The following is a 19998-nucleotide window of genomic DNA, read 5'->3' on the forward strand; positions in this document are numbered from 1 at the left end:
CGACAGTTGCCATCTTATAAACTTGATGCGTTTGTTCCTTCTAATACACAATCGCTTAGAAAAAGAAGCAATAAATGCATTAAATGTGGGAGATGAATTTAGAATTCCTAAATGGCACATGCGTAGCACATCTTGTGCTGTTTGGGTTTCTTCAGAAACATTATGTAAAACAATTGAAAACATATCGCGCCGTTTGCATTTCGAAATTTTGCGTATACCTGGATTTGTTTAAGTATTTCTTTCTAGTGTGTTTGTCTATAGCTTCAATTCATAAGCCTTTATAATTAGATGCCCAACATATTTAGCAATCACGCAGAAAACAACACGGAAGATTCTACACTTGTGTTAATTTAACACACAGGCTGTGTGTCATTCCAACTACCGGCATTTGATGCACAACTCCAAATGGAGGATGAGTTGTTCTAACCCTTGTTTGTGTTATATTTTAACACAATCGTGTTAACACATAGGCATGTCGTTGAAATAACACGACGATTTTTTACAGTGTACGCTTATAACGAGCTCATTTAATTACACAGTTTGTTAGCATATTGGCAAGGAAATGAAACGCAAACTTGAATAAACCAGAAAAAGAACTTGAGAACAATTACACAACGAAATTAAAATTCCATATAGATTTGATAAATCTCTCAATAAGTTATATGAAAATCTTTGGAGAGGATGTGTGTGTTAAAAAGAATGTTATTTAATGTGAATTGATCCCTTAAGCTGCGATACTGGAAAATTATTTACAGATATTATTTCATAACACAATAAAACACGAAATACAATGATGTCTTCAACCATGACGCATTTTTGTAAACACACTTTTTCAGGTATTGTTTTACAGTACAACATAACAAAGACACCACATTCAGGATTATAACTTTGTGAAACTTTTGTTATTATTATCGAAAATAAGCTTAAAGATTGACATACTTTTCCCGATTCTCTTTTGATAGCAATTCCTCACGAAATCACAGAAAATATTCACAATCCTTTTCCTTGTTACATGATCTTGACTTTGTCTTGAATTAATGCAGCTTATTGTATTCGTTCTTTCGTCGCAGGTGACTAAATACCAATGACCCTTTCACTGGAGAAAAAAAATTAAATTTTACGTCCCACAATTATACCGGCTAGACTAAGGGAGACGGTGGTGATGAGAAATGAATGAAAAGGTCGAATGAATAAAGTGAGGGAAAAGGGAGAATCTCGAGAAAACCCACGCACAAGATGTTTGTCCACCACAAAACTCATTTGGCGAGAGCTGGGATTGAACCAAGGATCCCATGCAGAGGTGAACGCTCTACCACTGAGCCACCGCGGTCCCTCTTTTAACTGGAGAGTGTGAATTACAAGTACTGTCACCTTCGTCAGTTGATGTGAAAGTGGTGCTGTGGTTGTGCTATTTTCATGTTCAGAATCAGATGCTTCACTTTGTGATACTTCGAGTCTGGCGATGGAATCGCTCGTCACCAATAGTATTTGTGAATGTGTTGTAGAGGCTCTCGCAGCGTTTAGTCATTTCTGACTGGATGACAAGAGCATTTCCTAAAGTAACATTGGTTTGAATTTTGTCTTGAAGCCTTCGAACTCGAGGCCATGGGCGGAGCCATGGGGGGCATAGGGGGCATTGCCCCTCCCCCCAACTTTTTGACAAAAAAAAACAAAAATGCTACTTATAAGATCCTTCAATTCTGATTTGTATTAACCGTGCACCCCCAGCAGACAAAAGGTCTGCCCTCCCAGCAACCAATTCCTAACTCCGCCTATGCTCGAGGTAAAGCAACACTATGGTATTTCGAGAGGCATTTCTGTGTCACACATGGAAACTTCAGGCAAGGTTACGATGGTACGGTCGTATCCCCAATCGTACAATTCTGTATCTTTATTAGGATCTAGCAACTAAGCCTTGTGAGAGTGTAATATTAGTACGTCCATTACTCCATGCGATAACTCTTGAACGAAAATTAATTTTTAAATTTTGCTTTTTTGCAATAGATAGCTAGAATAATTGTCTCGCGCGAGTTCGTTAACAGAGTAAATCCGTTAACATTTTAACGGGTAACGGTGACTTATGTTTCTTCCGTTATTGCACATGATAACTCTTAAACTGAAGCGAACTTTCAATTCTTTGTTGCCAATAGATAGCTAGAGCGATTGTCTCGGCCAACAACGTTAATGGAATCAATCGTTAACATATCCACAGGTAACGGTGATTATGCATGTTCCATTTTCTATTATTGTACTATAATTGTAGAATGCTAAAAGTTACACATCGCGCCGTTCGATGGCAGTAAAGATTCTTCAACGGTTGACATCTTCCGCACAAAATTGAAAGTATTCGAGATCCTCTTTACCGTATTTAGGAGATTTTAATTTGTATCTACTATACAGGGTACCGAATAATTATGTATATGATGTTTGACTGACTGTAATATTTGTAATTCTGCACAAAAAGCTTCGATATGGTAACACTGTGTAGCCTGAGAATGGGGATAAGAGTCACTGGATTTAGAACGGTTATTATATGCTAGACGGGACAGCGAAACGAACGAAACATTCCTGAACCGATAGATCGGTTGACGTAGGTCTATGAAGTGGCCAGCTCGACCTCCCGATTTAACACCATCTGACTCTTTCTTATAAGATGTTTTAAAGGACAAAATTTATCAACATCACATACAGAATTTGGGTGAACTATGGGAAGCTATCACAGAAGAGTTCCACAGGGTTCCAGTACGGGTCTGTCAATCTGCTTGTGACAACGTTGCTTTTCGTCTCCAAGCATGTATCGATTTAGATAGCGCGTTGGTGGTCTATACCATAAAGAACAGAGATTAAAATTCTTGCTATGAAATAAGAGCCGCGGTAGTTACGTGGTAGAGCATTCAGCTCTGGTGCATAGGGTCTCTGGTTTGATCCCAGCTCGCGCCAAGTGAACTTTCTGGTGGACAAATGCCGTATGCGTGGATTTTGTCGGTGTTCTTCCATTTACTTCCACTTTCATCATTCCACCATTTCATTCATTTCTCATCATCACCGTCTCCTTTAGCCAAACCGGCATAATTGTGGGACGTAAAACTCACAAATTTCTTTCCATGTCTTGTAAAGGAAGGTATGAGAGTAATTTGTTTATGTTCAGTTCATGCTATTAGTTTCTTTATCGAAGTCTTTAAAACATCATATACAAAATTATAGGCTACACCAAGGATCTTATAAAATAGAGGATCTGCCCTTACAACAAAATCTTGAAGCTATACGTCACAGTTTCGTCACCCCTACTCTGCCCACTCCGCCCAATAGGATCGCAATGTTTTGAGCCAACAATCATGGCGGAAACGAAAGTAGCCAATCAGACGATGGCAGGAACGAGAGTAGCCAATCAGACATTGCTCAGTTGTTTTTTGGCTTCATCGATTTAATAGGATGAAGATACATATGGACAGATCCTCTATTTATAACATCCTTGGGCTACACTGTACTTTAGGATGAAAGTTGGAAACACACGTTGAAAAAGAAAAACAATATTGACATATGAGCGTCGAGAGAGCCATTTGACTGTTTCTAATAGAAGCTTTCTAAAGATACTGTGCCTATAGAAAAAAAAGTGTAGAAATGGTGAAATTTTAAATTCTCAATGTTACTCTTTTAGAGTAATTAATAACGTTGTCAGAACACCTGTACTTTCTTTAATGATCCATACTTTTTAAGATCAAAAACTTCCTACTTTTATGCATATATGATGACCAGAATTAGTCTTTTTTTCGTTCTAGACATTAATCCTGGCTTTTTAAAAGTAAATATTGATTGCTCGCAAAAGACAGAAAGAAACTGCTACAGAAATAAGACCATAAAGTAGCCTTACCTTTTTTTCTTTTATTACGAAGGAGAATAACAAAGGGAAAGATGTGGCAAAAAGCATAAAATGTAGGTACAAGCTAGAAGAGTGGATGGAAAAACGTAATCAACTGCGATTTAGGGCCTAAGTTTTGGACAGTTTTATGATTAAACAAGAATTGCAAAACAGGAGAGAAAAAGTTAAATAGAGTGTTTGGTTTAGTGAAGACGCTCTCAAGCTGGTACTTGGCGATACATAAAAGGGAATTTCTAAGAAAGTGCCTCCGTCTCTGATGATTATTAAACCGAAAAACATAACTACGTCTTTTGCGGGAAAAGAAAAAAGAAACGCCGAACATTAATATAAATAATAAGCAAAAGATAAATTCAGGAAGTTTCTGGATCCTGAAAACCACTCAAAACAAAACCATTTAATATGTAAAGGCTGATGACGAAATAAAAGAAGGAGTTATAAATAGTTAATTGTAAATTTTATATTTTTAAACTAACGTTTTGAAAACAAGTTGAAGAATAATTTTTATGTAATATTAGGAATGTTGCATATCTGATATTTTAAATACGAAGTGTATCCAAAAGGTATCGAACCTTTAATTGGCCAAAAAAAAAAAAAAAATTATTGATTTGGAAATCCGAAACACTAATCCCCTTCAAAATAAAATCCTTGGCACTGCAAAAAACTTGTCCCAGCACTCTCGCCGCTGTTGGAAACACTTCTGGACAAGGGCGCTGATCCTGGGGGGCTGAGGGCTCCCCCAAAGCTCATATGGGGCCCACATTGTATTTATGAATATACAATATTTGGCTTAATTTGAATGCAATTTGTCTTAAAATCCTCATATGTATGCCTTCTGCATCTAAATGGTCCCCACAAATTTAAAGAGAAATCGGCACCCTTGCTTCTGGAACGCAGTTTTTGCAATGTTAAACAAACCTGCCTTCGCATTCCGTATGATGTTTTTTCTTGAACCAAATCGGGCCACTTTCAGTGGCATTTTCAGCTGAGGAAATATCCAAAAGTCATACGAAGTCATGTCGGGTGAATGACGGTAGCAAGTCCAAAAATGTAAGGGGCGCCGGTAGAAGTTAGGGGGCCCGATCCAACCATATTATAGTTTATCACCATATTATAGTTCCTTTGCAAGCCTACCGTGAAAATTTTAGAGGGCCAGTAAAAGTTTAGGGGACCCGGCCCCCTAGACCCCCCTTTGATACGAGCCTGACAACATAGAAATTTTGCGGGCAAAGGCAAACTATCCTCATGCCCAAATTCTCATTGAAAATTGAATGTACCGATCCGATTGGATGATTCCCGCTTGGGCAAAATTTGATGCAATATCGCTGCTCAAGTTTTTCTGTTATTTTACAAAAAAAAAAAAAAAAAAAAAAAAAAAAACCTGAAATCTGACGACTGTTCACTACTCGTCTTTACTCGTTGACCGACTGCCTGCGACTAACACTTTCTGCGGCCAGGAAAAAATTCACGACTGCGCATGCGTATCCTTCTATTAACACACCTACACTGAAAGAAGCCTCCCGCGCTTCATTGGTTTATGCGGGAAAAAAGACAAGGCTCGGTACTTTTTAAACACACCTCGTATTATTAGCTTTTAACGGGAAATATATTATCAAAAAATAGACAAAGGTATATATATTAATCGATAGATTTCATTGAACTCAAACAATGTTATAGGTAAGTGTAATTCATCATGTGTAATTTTTCCATAAAATCGAGTAAAATAGATGTTGCACAATAACTACACCATCTATTACGAAAAGAAACTGCTGATTGAAGTGTACCATCATTAGGTTTTTCAGATGCTGACGTACCCATTAACCTTTAAACGCCGAAGGACACAACTGCTACGTTAAGGCTTTAAACCTTAAAAACTCAGCCTCAAATTAAGCTAGAAAGATGATTTCGGTATCAATGTGTTTCTGAAGAATGAAGTTCTGCGCCGATATGTATTTTAATGGGTATGGGATACCACGACGGAGAGAGAGTGTTTTTTTTTTTTCACACCAGGTTTCTTTAGGAGGCATTTCCTCTTTTGGGTACAGTCATAAAAATTGGTATGTGAAGCAATGAAATAGTCCACTACACACTAACACCTTGCGAAAGTACTATGAGGGAAGGAAGTGAGGGGCAAACTTGGCCAATTTTTTGTATTTTTTTTTTTTTTTTTTTACGTAAATTACATTTATTTTCTGGACGGTCCCATATAACACAAGGTATCTTTTTCTTCTTCATCTTCTTCTTCAACGAATAGAGCGGGAATTGCACAAGTGTTACCTTATTGGAATCTGTGATCCGCAAGCTTTCCTACGATGTATGAATGATGACTTTGTGATAATTAACTGGTTCACCAGGGCTCCCAACGTGAGAAATGAAATGAAATGAAATCTTTGAGTTTTACGTCCCACGATTATGCCGGTTAGGCTAAAGGAGACGGTGATAATGAGAGAAAAGGTGGAATGAAGAAAGTGGGAGGAAACGGGAGAACCCCGAGAAAACCCACAAGCACGGTGTTTGTCCACCACAAAATCCACACGGCGCGAGCTGGGATCGAACCAGGGACCCCAAGCACCGGAGGTGAACGCTCTACCACTGAGCCACCGCGCCCCCCTTCCCAACGTGAGAATCTACGATTTCTTTCAAATCCCTGCCCGGTGTAACAAGATGAAACCTCAGTCAATCAATCAAACAAACAATTAAGCTTGTCATTACGACTCTAGCAAGATAACAATATACAGTATGGTTAATGACAAATAGCTCAAAATTATGAATAGCTCTTAAACTCTAGTTTTGGAGCGTATCCAGTAAGTAACTCAGATGTACTTGAATTAGTCTTATATTGTGAGGGACAGCGCACTCTTAGAATCAATAAGAGAGCTAATACACAAGGCAAGTAGATTCGAAAAAAAACTCTTTGAGTTTTACGTCCCACCATTATGTCGGGCAGGCTAAAGAAGACGGTCATGATGAGAAATGAATGAAATGGTGGAATGAAGAAAGTGGGAAGAAACGGGAGAACCCCGATGAAACCCACACATACGGTGTTTGTCCACCACAAGGTTCACTTGATGCGAGCTCGTATTGAACCAGTTACTCCATGCACCAGAGGTGAACGCTCTACCACTGAGCCCCCGAAAGTACCAGATTATCGTAAAATAAGTATCGCTGTTCAGAGAACTCTGGAGACGTAACCACTTAACAGAATGAAACCAAGCTTGGAAGAAGTATATTTGGAAAAGTGCAGAAGCAATTGGTGTAGAAAAAAACATTAGTTCCAAATTTCGCCACAGAAGGTAATTGTGGCGCTGTACAACACCAAGTAAGTGCAGCATGGAAGGAAAAACGACACTAATGATGCTAAATGATAAAAGGCTGTAATTATCTCTTCTGTGAGTGTCGTGGCATTGTTGCGCTGTAAACAACCTGTGGGTAGTAGCTGACTTAGGGAGGAATTTTGAGCGGAAGCTCCCCTTAAACTTTCGAGATATCTTTAAAAGAACAAACGAAGTAAATGTTAGTCTTTCTTATGCTCATAAGCGTCGATCTCTCCCCCCCAAAGTCCAGGATTTCTGAAAAACCTCTTTCCTTGTGGAGAAACCTCTTCCAACATGTTATTCCATCACTGTAAGTGAGTTAGTGATGGGGTAAAAAGGAAAAGGTAAGCAAAATGGAAGTTAAAAGCCAGAATTGGGAGAGAGTACTTTACTGAACAAGTGACAGCACAGCACAATGAACACACGTCTTAATCTGCATCTACAGAATGACGTATGGTATACTGTTCAATGTGAGCTCCATTCTTATGTCGCACGAAGAGAATTAGATCTATTGCATGGTCAATTGCAGTTGATCTGCAGTAATAACCTGGACATGGTGAATAATGTTCTGACGCAAAATGTTTAGAATCGGAACGTGTCCCTGATACATTAGGCTTTTTAGGTACGCCCACAAACAAAAGTTACATGGAGTTAAGTCGGGTGATCGGACTGGTCATAGAAAGGCAAAGAACGGCTAAGTATGCGGTCTTCCGTGAAGTGTTTGCGAAAAATCTGCTATACGTTACGCTCAGTTGTGCATGAAAACGGATGATTCGAGACATTTGCGTTTCTGCAACTGCAGAATAACAAATGTGATCAACATGTTTCGGTCCGAGGATAAACTGGTTACTAAAACCACACGACACAATAACTTTAGGAGAATGCAGGGGCACTTATGTATTTCATATGGGTTTTCACTAGCCTATATGCGTCAGTTGTAGGTATACACAGTCCCATAAAGATGAAAGTGAGGCTCAACACCCCATAGAATATTCCACGGCCAAGGATTGTCCACTTCCATGAGTGCACGAAATATCAATGCAAATATCATACGAGCATTGACATCTGCGGGACACAATCGATGTGTTATTGTTACCTTGTAAGGATACCAATGCAGCATTTTGCGAAGAATTTTCCACACAGTTGAATAAGGCATGTCCAGATGTTTTGACACTGCCTTCGCATATACCACGCCAATGTTACTCAAGGATTTCTGCACGACGGCAGTAACAACATTCTGAACTTCTTAGTGTGTCACACTCTTACGACTTCTTTCTGGTCTCAACTCGAACATACCGGTCTCTTCCAACTTTTGTATCTTTTTTTAACGCACATGGGTAATGAGACCACGACGTAACCCCTTTTGTAAGTGATATTCACGAATGGCACCAGCACTATTGTTCAGCGTATAGTAAAGTTTCACTAACAAGGCTCTTTCTGGTAACATAAGCACCATGGTTGTTCTCTTACTACTTCATTCGTAACCTGATCTTGCACTACACTATAACTCAGGTGCTGTTTCAGTGATACGGGTTCGAACGCCACTTTGTGTCAGACGTGAACTACTCTGACCTTGCTAATGGTCGATTTTTGCTTGTTTTTTTTTTTCTGCCACTCTTTGCCTTGTGATCAAGGGATTCCGAGTTTGATTCCTGGTGAAGACATAGGTGGGTCGGATCCCATGTTAAACTGTAGGCTCCGTCTTTAGAACGTCATCAGTATCTCATAAGAAGGCAATGGCAACCCACCATGGGTTCACCTTGCCCATTGATCTTCATGTCAAAGACCTGCCTTCGGGCAGAACTCCACATCATCATCATCGCTCATAACACATCACTGCACCACGGGGTTATTAATACGACTACAAACCAATGCCGTACGCGTCTCATGGGGGCATAATTATGGTCTTTCTTTCATTTAGCATCAGTTATGTCATTTGTCTTATATATCTCACTTATCGTTCTTGGCATTGAACAGCACCTCAATAGTCTCTGAAGGCGAGGGCTAAAACTCATCTCCTTCTGGAAGTGTGGGGCGAGCTTGCAGTTTATGAGTATAGGACAGATATATAGTAAATATAGTAAATATTTATATAGTAAATACACGCATATATATAGTAAATACACACATAATCTGTTATACCGATGGGAAATATAACAAAAGTTAAATTATCACAAATATTTAGTCGCATTTATTGCTTTCCGCGTCTTCCTGTATGGTCGATTCCTGCTTCGCCGAACGCCTTAAGCTACAAGATTATATCGCTTCCTGGCTTGTCGACCAAGTTCAACGATAAAGGAATTCATGTTTGGCAGAATCCTGTTTCACAGACAACTATAGTGATCGCAAGCAGTTGTGAAGCTTGACCTAGATATACCAATTTCAGCACCCAACACTCATATCCATGAAATTTGTCAGTGTGCCCTCGCGCTATATGGAGAACATCTCCAGAGGGTACAGTGTTGTCAGATTGCTGCTAAGTTTTGCTTATGTTTGTTGCCGTTGTTTTGGATTGTTGATATTATTATTGTTATTGTTTAATTTCAATAATTGTTAGTGTTCTTATTATAGTTCATTAAAAGTTGTTTTCTTATCGTTCGTATTATTTATAGTAAAACAATTTGGCAAAGAAATTGTCCACATCAACACGAAGATGGCATTTCTGAATAAAACAGCTACATGCAATACACTCTGAAAATATATTCTTTATTTCAGGCCAATCTTGCAAGTGTTCAGACTATTGAAGAGGAGAGTTTTATTACGACCAACATTCGAGAATTGGACGAGTACACTACAAACGCTGTCTATTGGTTAGGAGGGAAACAAGTATCAAAACCAGAATGGGAGTGGACAGATGGATCTCCCATGAGATTTAGTGGTGAGTATTTTGGAGCTATATGATATTTATGTATCCCATTTCTCTTCTGCTTTCATTTTTTTTACATGATGTAATGTTTCTATGACAAATATCACAATGTTTAGATCAAAATTAACGAATCGTTATTGCAGGGAACTGTGAAAATTTAACCAGCAACTTCAGCACAAGTAGTTAACCCTTTTCTTGGCAAGGAGACTTGTGTTGCTCAGAAAAAAATACTGGTTGCGACTTCCGTGCCATTACAAAATAATAGATAATTGCACATTTTAGTTACATGTTTTATTTAGACAAGGCTGTGATGTAATGTATCCCATAGGATACATTGACAAAATAGGTAGTCAAAGAACGAAAAATGTTCAAAAAATTATGTATCCCAAAGGATATATTGTCAAGAAAAGGGTTAACATTGAGGAACCAAGAACATGTACTAAAAATTGACAATAACGTTCATCCTTTTGTATTCCCATGTATCGGCTGACACTTTGAGAACCGGAGATTTGGTCCTCATTTACTTACGAGGAGCGTCCAGTAAGTTATCTACCTAGACAGGAAGGAATGCAGATAGACTCACCTGATCGTCACTGTTTGTCGATGTAGTTCCATGGAGGTGTATGCATCGTCACCACTTTGTGGCCTGTGAAGAAATCACAGAAAAAATAGTCTTTGTCATGGCCTGCAAACCACTGGGAAACACTGGAAGGCTGTGTGCAGAACTTCTTCCGGGGCGTGTTTCCACTGCATGGACTCCTGTTTGCTCACAGAATCCCAATAGTGGATCCAGGTTTTGTCCCCTGTCGCCAGTTCAGCCAGGAATTTTTCATGGTCCTCCTCGAAGTCCACCAACGTCACGCGCTTGAGACAGCTAAGCGGCGCAACACAAACACTACTTACGGCCACTGCGTTGCTCCGACTGATCTCAAATTGCGCAGCGGGGTTCCCCACACTGGCCTTGGCTTGCGTATAAGGCATCATTGTGCTCCACCCAGGCCCGTGCTGGCCCATCGGAACATGTCCCGGTGCGCCCTCCGAAACATCACATTATATATAAAGGTACATTTTTAGTAAATAAATTATTACGGTTATTATTGGTAAAGAACCCATGATAAGTACAGTGCGATCTTTACATAAGACACCTTTGCGAAAACACATCAAAGATAAACGGTTTTATTTTTCTGTATGGCACAGTTCTGTACAATGAATACATACTGTTGATGAAGAACCCGTGAAGGGTACAGTGCGCCCTTTACGTAAGGCATCCTTGTCATGTAATTATTCCTGTGTGTTTTACAGCAGTATTGGAATAATCAGTGCCTATTGTATTTTTAAAATATAGCTATATTGATTTATTAGTATATATATTTAGCTTCATTTTGTTTGACAAAAAAAAATCTTACAAGAACTAAAAAATGTTTCTCTAGTAAAGAAGTTTTCACAGTTTAGCTATTTACGTTATTAAACAAACTTTGGGTTTTAATACATAAAAGGGCGCCCGTATATATACAGGGTGTAACTTAATTAACATAAACTTCACGACGTGACTCCTGACACGGATATAAAACGAAAAATATGCACCAACTTGGGTGTAAAAATGCCTCCTTTCGGCACCTTGATCACACGAAAATTTGTCGGAAAAATGTAGGAACAGCCATAACTCAAGAATAAAACATCGGATCAAAGTCGGGTAAAAGAGAAAGTCCATTATTTTTAGTCAAATATCCCATTAGTGTACAGTTGCGACGCAAGGGTACCTCCCACAGAAACTGGAGTATTCCGTCGACTATTTTATCAAACGTTGAATGAGGACAATGAGGACAACAATCAAGTACAAGATTTCAACAATCAAAATTAGATCTAATAGTACATCGTTCAAATTAGAACACTTAGAATTCGAAAGAAAAAAGAGATATACACATGTGTGATTGATCTATTTCGTCTCAGCACAGAACAAACTCTCGGGAGAATAATATAAACGAAAAGAAATCTTTAACGTATCACAGTTATATCTTCTAGGCTATTGATAACGAGTGTACAAGGGCTTTTCCAGATACATATTGGGCGAAAGTAAGCTGCATTAAAGGATTACCTCCTCGTAATATGTAATTCCGTGAAATATGATAACTTCTGTGCACAGAAGCAACAAAAATGGATGAAACACGAGATGCCGTACACGTTGCATAATGATACAAAGAAATGCGCTGGAACAGTATACTTAATTTATCCATTAGGTAAATCTTCTTCCAGGGATACTATCGAGGGTCTTTTCCCCTCTCTTGGAGTTGGTAAACGCCCCTTAATCCTGACCCACGAAAAACTACATTCCTATTGTGAATATACCAAAATAGTGACGTAGTGTAGCCCACTTACATTTTGATTTTGTCACTGGTGGAATATTTTTTTAGAAGAAAATTGTTTCTAGAAGAAAAGACATGCAACACAAGGTGGGAAATATTCTTTCGACGTTCTCTATGTATTTTGGAGGTGGATGAAATACCAACACGGGGAAAGAGAATGTGGCACTTTTGCATAGACGTAGCAGCACTTACGGAATTATCGTCCCTTGTATGCCACTTGCAAGTGGCTCGCGGAAAGCTGTATTGTAGTTTTGATGTGGATGGCATAAATTAACGTGGCTGTGTTATAGTAGGCATCTGACGCAACTTGTGAGTAATATAGAGTGTCCGATGCTCTGATGTTACGTGTGGAATTGCTGTATAACAGGATAGGAAGTGTTGCGTACGACGGTAGAGTGTAGTGTCCAGGTATTCACATCGTGTAAAACTTTATCTGTATTTTGTTAATTTGTATGCGCCTGCGCAATGGCAGATTACCCTGTCCACGAGCTGGCAGATATATGCACCTCATTTATGAAAAGATAAGGGGAAATATTCCAGAGGCAAGGCGTTTATATCGTAACCGTCGCTCTCATAGGAGAGTAACTTTCCCTGTATTTTTTTCACGCCTCCATATTTGCCTTCGGGAGATAGGGTCTCTTCAATTTCCCCTACATGAAACCGGAGGAAATTGCACCATGTGGACAGTTGAATTTGAACACAACGTACTGGGAATGATCAAAGATAGTCCTGAAACGAGCAATAGCCATGTGTAGGGCGTAAAAATCCACATGCAACTCTAGTGAACGATCAGCAGAAAGATTTAGAGTGAGCGCGCGGTGCAGTATGGTGGATAATTTTGTGGTAGGGCCTTATTTATTACCGGCCTGCCTGTGTGGGAGTACGTATATTTTATTTTTACGTAATATTCTCCCAAAATTGTTAGAACATGTGTCCTTTGAACATAAGACAGTAGATGTGATTCCAGCATGACAGTGCACCTGCACATTTTGACAGATATATGCAGACCTACTTAAATGAAAGTGGTAAAAAAAAACAGATAGTTGGATTGGGGGAGATTGACCTGTGTTATGACCACCTCTTTCACCCTACCTCACGCCCCTTGATTTCTTATTTGGGGCGTTATGAAACGCCTTTTGTATGCAACACTAGCCACGACAGCCGGAGAACTTGTTGCTCGAGTTAACATAGCTGCAGCATTCACCTTCGAAATTTCAGGTGTGTTTGAACGCATGCGGAAAAATTTGCTTCGGCAAAGTATTCTTTGCAATGCGGTCAATGGTTGACAATATCAGATTGTGAACTGTTATTCTTCAGAGCTGTTTCGTGTACACATACGTTTGATAAAATACTCCAACTAATAGTCCGGTTTCTTTGGGAGTCACCCTTGCACCGCCACTGCACTACATCCGATTGTACATGAATGGAATCTACAACTAAAAATAATGGACATTCCGTTTTGCACGACTTCGATCCGACATTTTGTTCTCGAGTATGGCTGCTGTTGCATTTTCTCGAAAATTTTCGGGTGGTCATGGCTCAGAGGCATTTCTACACCCAGGTTGGTCTATACTTGTCATTTTATCTCCGGTGTCAGGAATCATCTCCCGACGTTTAGTATATTAATTAAGTTACACAATATATATATACGTTTGTATATATATATATAATACATTTGTATGAGCGCCCTTTTGGTAGACTTGTCCACCGCCCTCGTTAGTGACCCAGCACGGGCCTGGCTCCACCCCTCTCTTCTTGTCTAGGTAGATAACTTATTGGAAACCCCTTAACTTGTGTGCAACTGATTATCTCCTCTTTCACTGTTTAGACTTTATTTTGCTGTGTACGCCGTGTTTGAACATAGGCCTATATATGAGTTATAACATTGATACGTTTTTGGCCCCACAACCATAACATTTTGTTTGAGAGTAATTCTTGTGTGTGATTAGTCAGTAAAACATGTGTACATAAGTAAGTCCGATCTTCCGTAATTAAATGCAGTGAAAAAGTTCGAAAACGTTTAGCATCCACTCTACAGCACTGCAGCCGTACCAATAACAGCCGAGTGGACTGGAGCTTTGTCAAGCAAGATGTGAACTTAATGCAAAACGAATATTTCAAATGGCTGCTTCCAACGAACTGACGCAGCGAACTAACTAACTCTATGGCGTATGGAACCCGGAGGTTCAATGCCGCGTTCACAAAAGATCCCCATTAACTTCTGTCTTTAGCCAAATAGACCCAGTTTCTACTTTGAGAGAAACATCTTAATATTAGCCTTCCATCTGCGCCAAGGTCTTCCTAATGGTCATTTGACGATTGCAGTTAATATTTTGAAAGCGTTCCTACTTTATTTCATTGTCACTATATGAAATCTTCTGTTGAGCCTCCTACATCCTAACAATGTTCGGTAAACGATATAAATTACGCAGATCCTCGTTATGAACTTTCCCCCATTTCTCTTGGGTCCGAATATTCACCTTAGGATGATATTCTCAAATACTTTCAGTTTGCATTCTGCCCTCAGAGTAAGCGACCATGTTTCGCAACTATACAGAACAATAGACATGATTATCGTTTTATATTTTAGGCTTCAAATTACTCGAGAGAATTTGCGGAGACAAAAGATTTTGAACCGAATAACAACACGAATTTCTTGCTTTCAGTCGACATTTAATTTATTCGTGGATATGGCATCGGTCTGTTAATACTGGTCCTAGATACTTCAAAGTATCCATCTTATCGAAAGTATTATTTAATATTTTTTACGTGAGTGGTCTCGGGTTCGATTTCCGGTGGGAACACTCGTATGTAAAAGCTTTTTCAGGCCAGCCACCCTGAGTGAGGTTTTCCTGAGTTTTCCTCATTCACACCAGGCGAATACCAAGATGGTAGCTAATGTATAGGTACCAGGCCGATTCCTTCCTTCCCTTTTCTCGGATAGTGTGATCGACGAGGGACGTCATTTTTCATTCGTGACGGGCAAACATGGCGATAGATGTCGAAAACCCAGAAATCTAATTTCTAAATCTTACGTATCCATAATTTACATTTTTATGATCCCAGCGAATTTCCACGGACCTATATTTATTTTTCTTTGCATTTATTTCTAAACCCATGTTCCTGCAAGCGTTTAATATGGCCTCTGCATTTCTTTCTATTTACATGATCAACATACGACATAATCTGATGAGTACCATTCAACTCTAGGCCCTGGTTGCTGTCTTTGATTTTCCTTATATCGTACTCCAGAACAAAGTTGAATTATAATGGCGACAACGCGTTTCCTTGTTTCAGGCCATTCTGGACGTGAATACGCGTGGACAAACATTTCCTTACTCGGACTTAACTTTGGGATTCATTTAAATACATCTGAATTAATGTATCTAGCATTTTCGGTGCAGCTAGATATTTGAAACTGAAATATTGTTTTTTTTTTTTTTCCATAGCATTATATGTAATGAATGGCTTATTATCACTGGATCGTATTTCACTTTTGGAATCTTTTGGAAATATCCTCATAATATTCAAGTTCTTGATGAGTTATATTGTATCTCTAGAATTATAGCAAATAAATACATAGCAATAACAATTATTGTGCAATTGATATTAGAAATATGATCCGATGTGTTTAAATTAAAAAAAAAATACTTTTGTGAACTACAGTATCATGGTGAGTTTCTGTGTTTTTACCTCTTTATTTTTCAAATTTCGACTAAGTATTCATTTGCTGACAGTTATTAGAGGCAGTTAACAACTGTGGATATTTTGCTTAAAATGCTTTAGACGTGCTGATTGTACTAATACTGTGAAAAATGTACGGTAACAGTTACTGACCTTACCATCAATTCTGGTGCCAACCGATTACTCTAAAAGTTACGATTTTACTATAAAATGTTTCGTTATAGGCCATAGGAAGGCCGTTTTGATGCTCCCCTAAATTTTCACTGCCCCCCTAAAATTTTCAGGGTAGGCTTGCAAATGAACTATAATATGGTTGGGTCGCCCCCCCTAACTTCTACCGGTCCCCCTACATTTTTGGCCTGGCTACCGGCCTGCCGTACGGCAGACAGAATTGACGGTAATCGATTAGTAAAAGTGGCCGTACATTTGTTACAGTGTATATAAAACGAAATAGAGATGATACAACACAAAAATTTGACAGAGCTCAAATGATGACGATTTCGAAAACCATAGAAATTGGTTGTGTCGCTGGTTGTTCAGTTGATAAAATCCGCTTTTAATTAACATTTTGCTGTTTCTAAAAAGATTTTTTTTTGTTTTTCTTCGTATTCTCAGAACTATACTGAATAGAAACGAATGCTTAGAAGTCTAAATGAGAAGTGTACTAGATTGTAACGCCAATACTTTATTTAAAACAGTAACATTTTAGTTATTATATTAGCACTAAATACCTGAATGTGAGTGACCTAGCTTTAGTCTGATAATTGCGAGGTAAAACAGTTTTCGTAAGTTTCCTTACGGAAATTTCCCTCGACTGACACAATATTTCCCCATTTCTTATCAAATTTTCCCGTTTGTTCAGTATCCAATTTCTGTGACAGAATTTATAAGATCAATTTAGCTATATTAAAGGAAGTAACAATTACATTTGCTTTATTCGTTTATTTTTTGCTTCTTTTTTTGTACTTTCTTTTAAAACAAAATATACACCTAAATGCATCCAGCTAACAATGGGTGCAAATCAGTGGCGTATTTAGGGGCGGCTTCCGGGCTTAAGCCCCCCGAAATCTTACTTACTATAGTAAAGTATATGAAATATCTTGCTGAATTTTCACATTTACAGGCAAAGCCCCCCCCCGAAAGTTAGCAAAGCCCCCCGAAACAAAATTGTAAATACACCACTGGTGCAAATTATTCTTCTTTGAACACAAACAAACTGCAGAAGAAATAAAAACGTAAGCATTTATATTGGTCAAACAGTCAGTAAGAGCATTTCCTTGGCTTTCATGCTTTAGTATATCAAAAAATTATATTTTTTTTCCTTTTTCCTAAATTTACCTACAAAATTTCCCTAGATTAAGGAAATTTCCCTCAAACTACGAACACTGGGTGAAACTACTGTGGGGTTCGAATCTTGTTCATGTTTGAAACTTTAAATTGCCCTCAAAATTTCTATGTGTATATTCCTCCTTTTGTAGAAAGAATTAATTAAGTGTAAGTAATCACAAAAAAGAGAAAATAAAAAGAAACTGAATATTTTGCGATATTTGTGTGTTATTTATGATTAACATAGAACGGGACGTACACGACAGGTAGCGTAGTTACAACAATAACCGCTTTTTATTTTTTTATTTTTTTAGGAATTTAGCCGTTCCTAATTTTTACACCAATACTCATGAACATTTTTTAAATGAAAGAATAGAGTTTTGGGGAAATATTTTTTAACGTGTATAATTTTACGTTTATTCGTCTCTGTTGAAACTTCTTCAGCACATGATTAGATATTGACAAATACGATATGAGTACATACCTGAAATGAATGGTACAGAGAATAGACAATTGATAGAGTCCACAACAAGTAGATCAATCAGGTATGGTCCCAGCTCTAGTGCTATGTTCTCCTAGAGTTACGTCACAACTACTTCCCACTTCGGAAAGTGAAGTAATTTTCATTCATGATTCAAGCTGAGGTCATGGACGTCCTGTATTCGTGGTGAAATCATAAGCACGTGTACCTATGAATCTATTACTCTCATCATATTTGTCAATGTATGAACTCACATGATGATTTGTGAAGCGTAGATGACTTCAGTGGTTGAAAACAGATTTAAAGACAGAATTACACAGCAGGCTTTTTTTTTTTTTTTTCAGATAAAGAATTTATTACTTAGTATATGATTGAGTTCTAAAATATCCAAAGCTTTTCACCCTTTTCTCCAAGTTATTTGAATAGTAATGAACTAAATATACAATTACAGACAAAAGTATAATAATTAAGTTGAATATTGTTTGTGACAATATTTACTATTAGTAAGAAAAGGGACGAATAAATTGCAAACTTATCGAGTTTCGAGCCAAGTGACCAGCTTTTATTTTGTAATTCCGTGATCTTGTACATTCAGTTGGTTGTTTGGATCAGCACTTAGCGTCACCTTGAGAACCGAAGCTATATGAGACGTTGACCTACAGTTTGAAGTAAATCCGAACCACCGTATCCAAACCGCGATCAAATTTTTTGCAAGCTTCCAACAGGAAATTGAACCCAGGACACCGTGCACAATAGACACTAGCGCTAGCTACTAGAGCAGTGGGGAAGGCTTAATACAGTCACGTATTTTGTACTAATGTATATATAAATGAAAGTAACTATGTTTGTGACTTAATTACTCTTGAGCCACCAGACCGATCTCGATCAAATTTTCAACATAAATGAGGCTAGGACCTGGGGTGATTTTAAGCATTTCACTTTGACGGTACAACTTAAGGGAGGTGTATAAAGATGATCAAAAATGTCTTATATTAGTGTCGAATCCATAGTTTTCTGGGTCGCCGATATGAATAGAGACACTTCCGATGCCGTTTAAATTTACATTCAGCACACAATAGCAATATTTAATTGTTATATATGTGACAGTCTCGAGTTGGAAATCCCGAATATTTATATGTTTTGGTTGAAGAACGCAACATAAAAAAAAAAAAAAAACATCGTTTATCAAAGAGGACTTCAGTATTAGTAAAAAGTGACTCACTAACAGAAACATACTACTAACTTTTCTTATCTTAAGCCAGTGAAGTAGCTAATTGACGCTAGTATAATCTATCTAACATAATTAAAATAAAGAGTTTGTTAGTGTGTTTGTCTGTCTGTCTGTGTGCGGCCTGAGGCCAGATGAGTGGACCGAGAGTTACCAAATTTTGGTCAGGAGTACCTTGGCCCAGGCCCCAGATCAAGATGAAGCCCTTATTTCAAATTTCGAAACAGGGGGTCTCAGGGGGGTGTTTACCGGAACCGGCTTGGGAACCAGACAAATTGATCGAGAGTTACCAAATTTTAGTCACGAATACCTTGGTCCAGACTCCAGACCAGAGTTAAACGTCAGGGGGTCTCAGGGGGCGTTTACTGGGACATGTAAAAGTAGTAGAAAATGACCACTATTGGTGTCGAATTCATAGTTTTCGCGGTCGCTGAGATCAATGGTGATACTCCCACAGGCGTTGACTTCCAAATACAGCCCCCGTGCGAAGCATGATTATATTCAACTAGTAAATACAACATGAGTGTTTTAAATAAAGTATTGGCATTGGTGTCCTGTACGCTTGATATTTAGATTTCACTGTACTTGTTTCTGTTCAGAAGAGTTCTGAGAATATGTAGGAAAAAAGAAAAAGAAAAGAGAAAGAAAGATCCTTACTAAAATGTTAATTAACAGAAACCAAATGAGTTCTCAAGTATCCTTAGTACACCTCCCAGAAACCTCATTCCCTGTGTGCTTTCTAGGAGAAATGTATGTGTAATTGCATTAATATAAAGAACCAGGAAAAAATTATTTAATAAAGTTTAAAATTGTCATAAGAGTGAAGAGTGAAGAAAGTTCTTTGCTGAATAAAAGTTTT

General features: G+C 38.3%; 1 protein-coding gene across 2 annotated transcripts in view; it reads left to right on the forward strand.

The window, feature by feature from the left end:
• LOC145675647 (uncharacterized) overlaps window positions 1–19998 on the forward strand; it is a 920247-nt gene that overhangs the window by 784185 nt on the left and 116064 nt on the right. For both annotated transcript variants that reach the window (XM_081746206.1, XM_081746207.1), the window contains exon 10: window positions 9907–10069. In XM_081746206.1, the coding sequence (XP_081602332.1) occupies window positions 9907–10069 (163 nt within the window). The remainder of the gene's footprint in view (window positions 1–9906; window positions 10070–19998) is intronic.

This window comes from Thermobia domestica, chromosome 18, assembly GCF_964235325.1.
Source record: "Thermobia domestica chromosome 18, izTheDome1.hap1.1, whole genome shotgun sequence".
In the NCBI taxonomy this organism is placed as follows: domain Eukaryota; kingdom Metazoa; phylum Arthropoda; class Insecta; order Zygentoma; family Lepismatidae; genus Thermobia; species Thermobia domestica.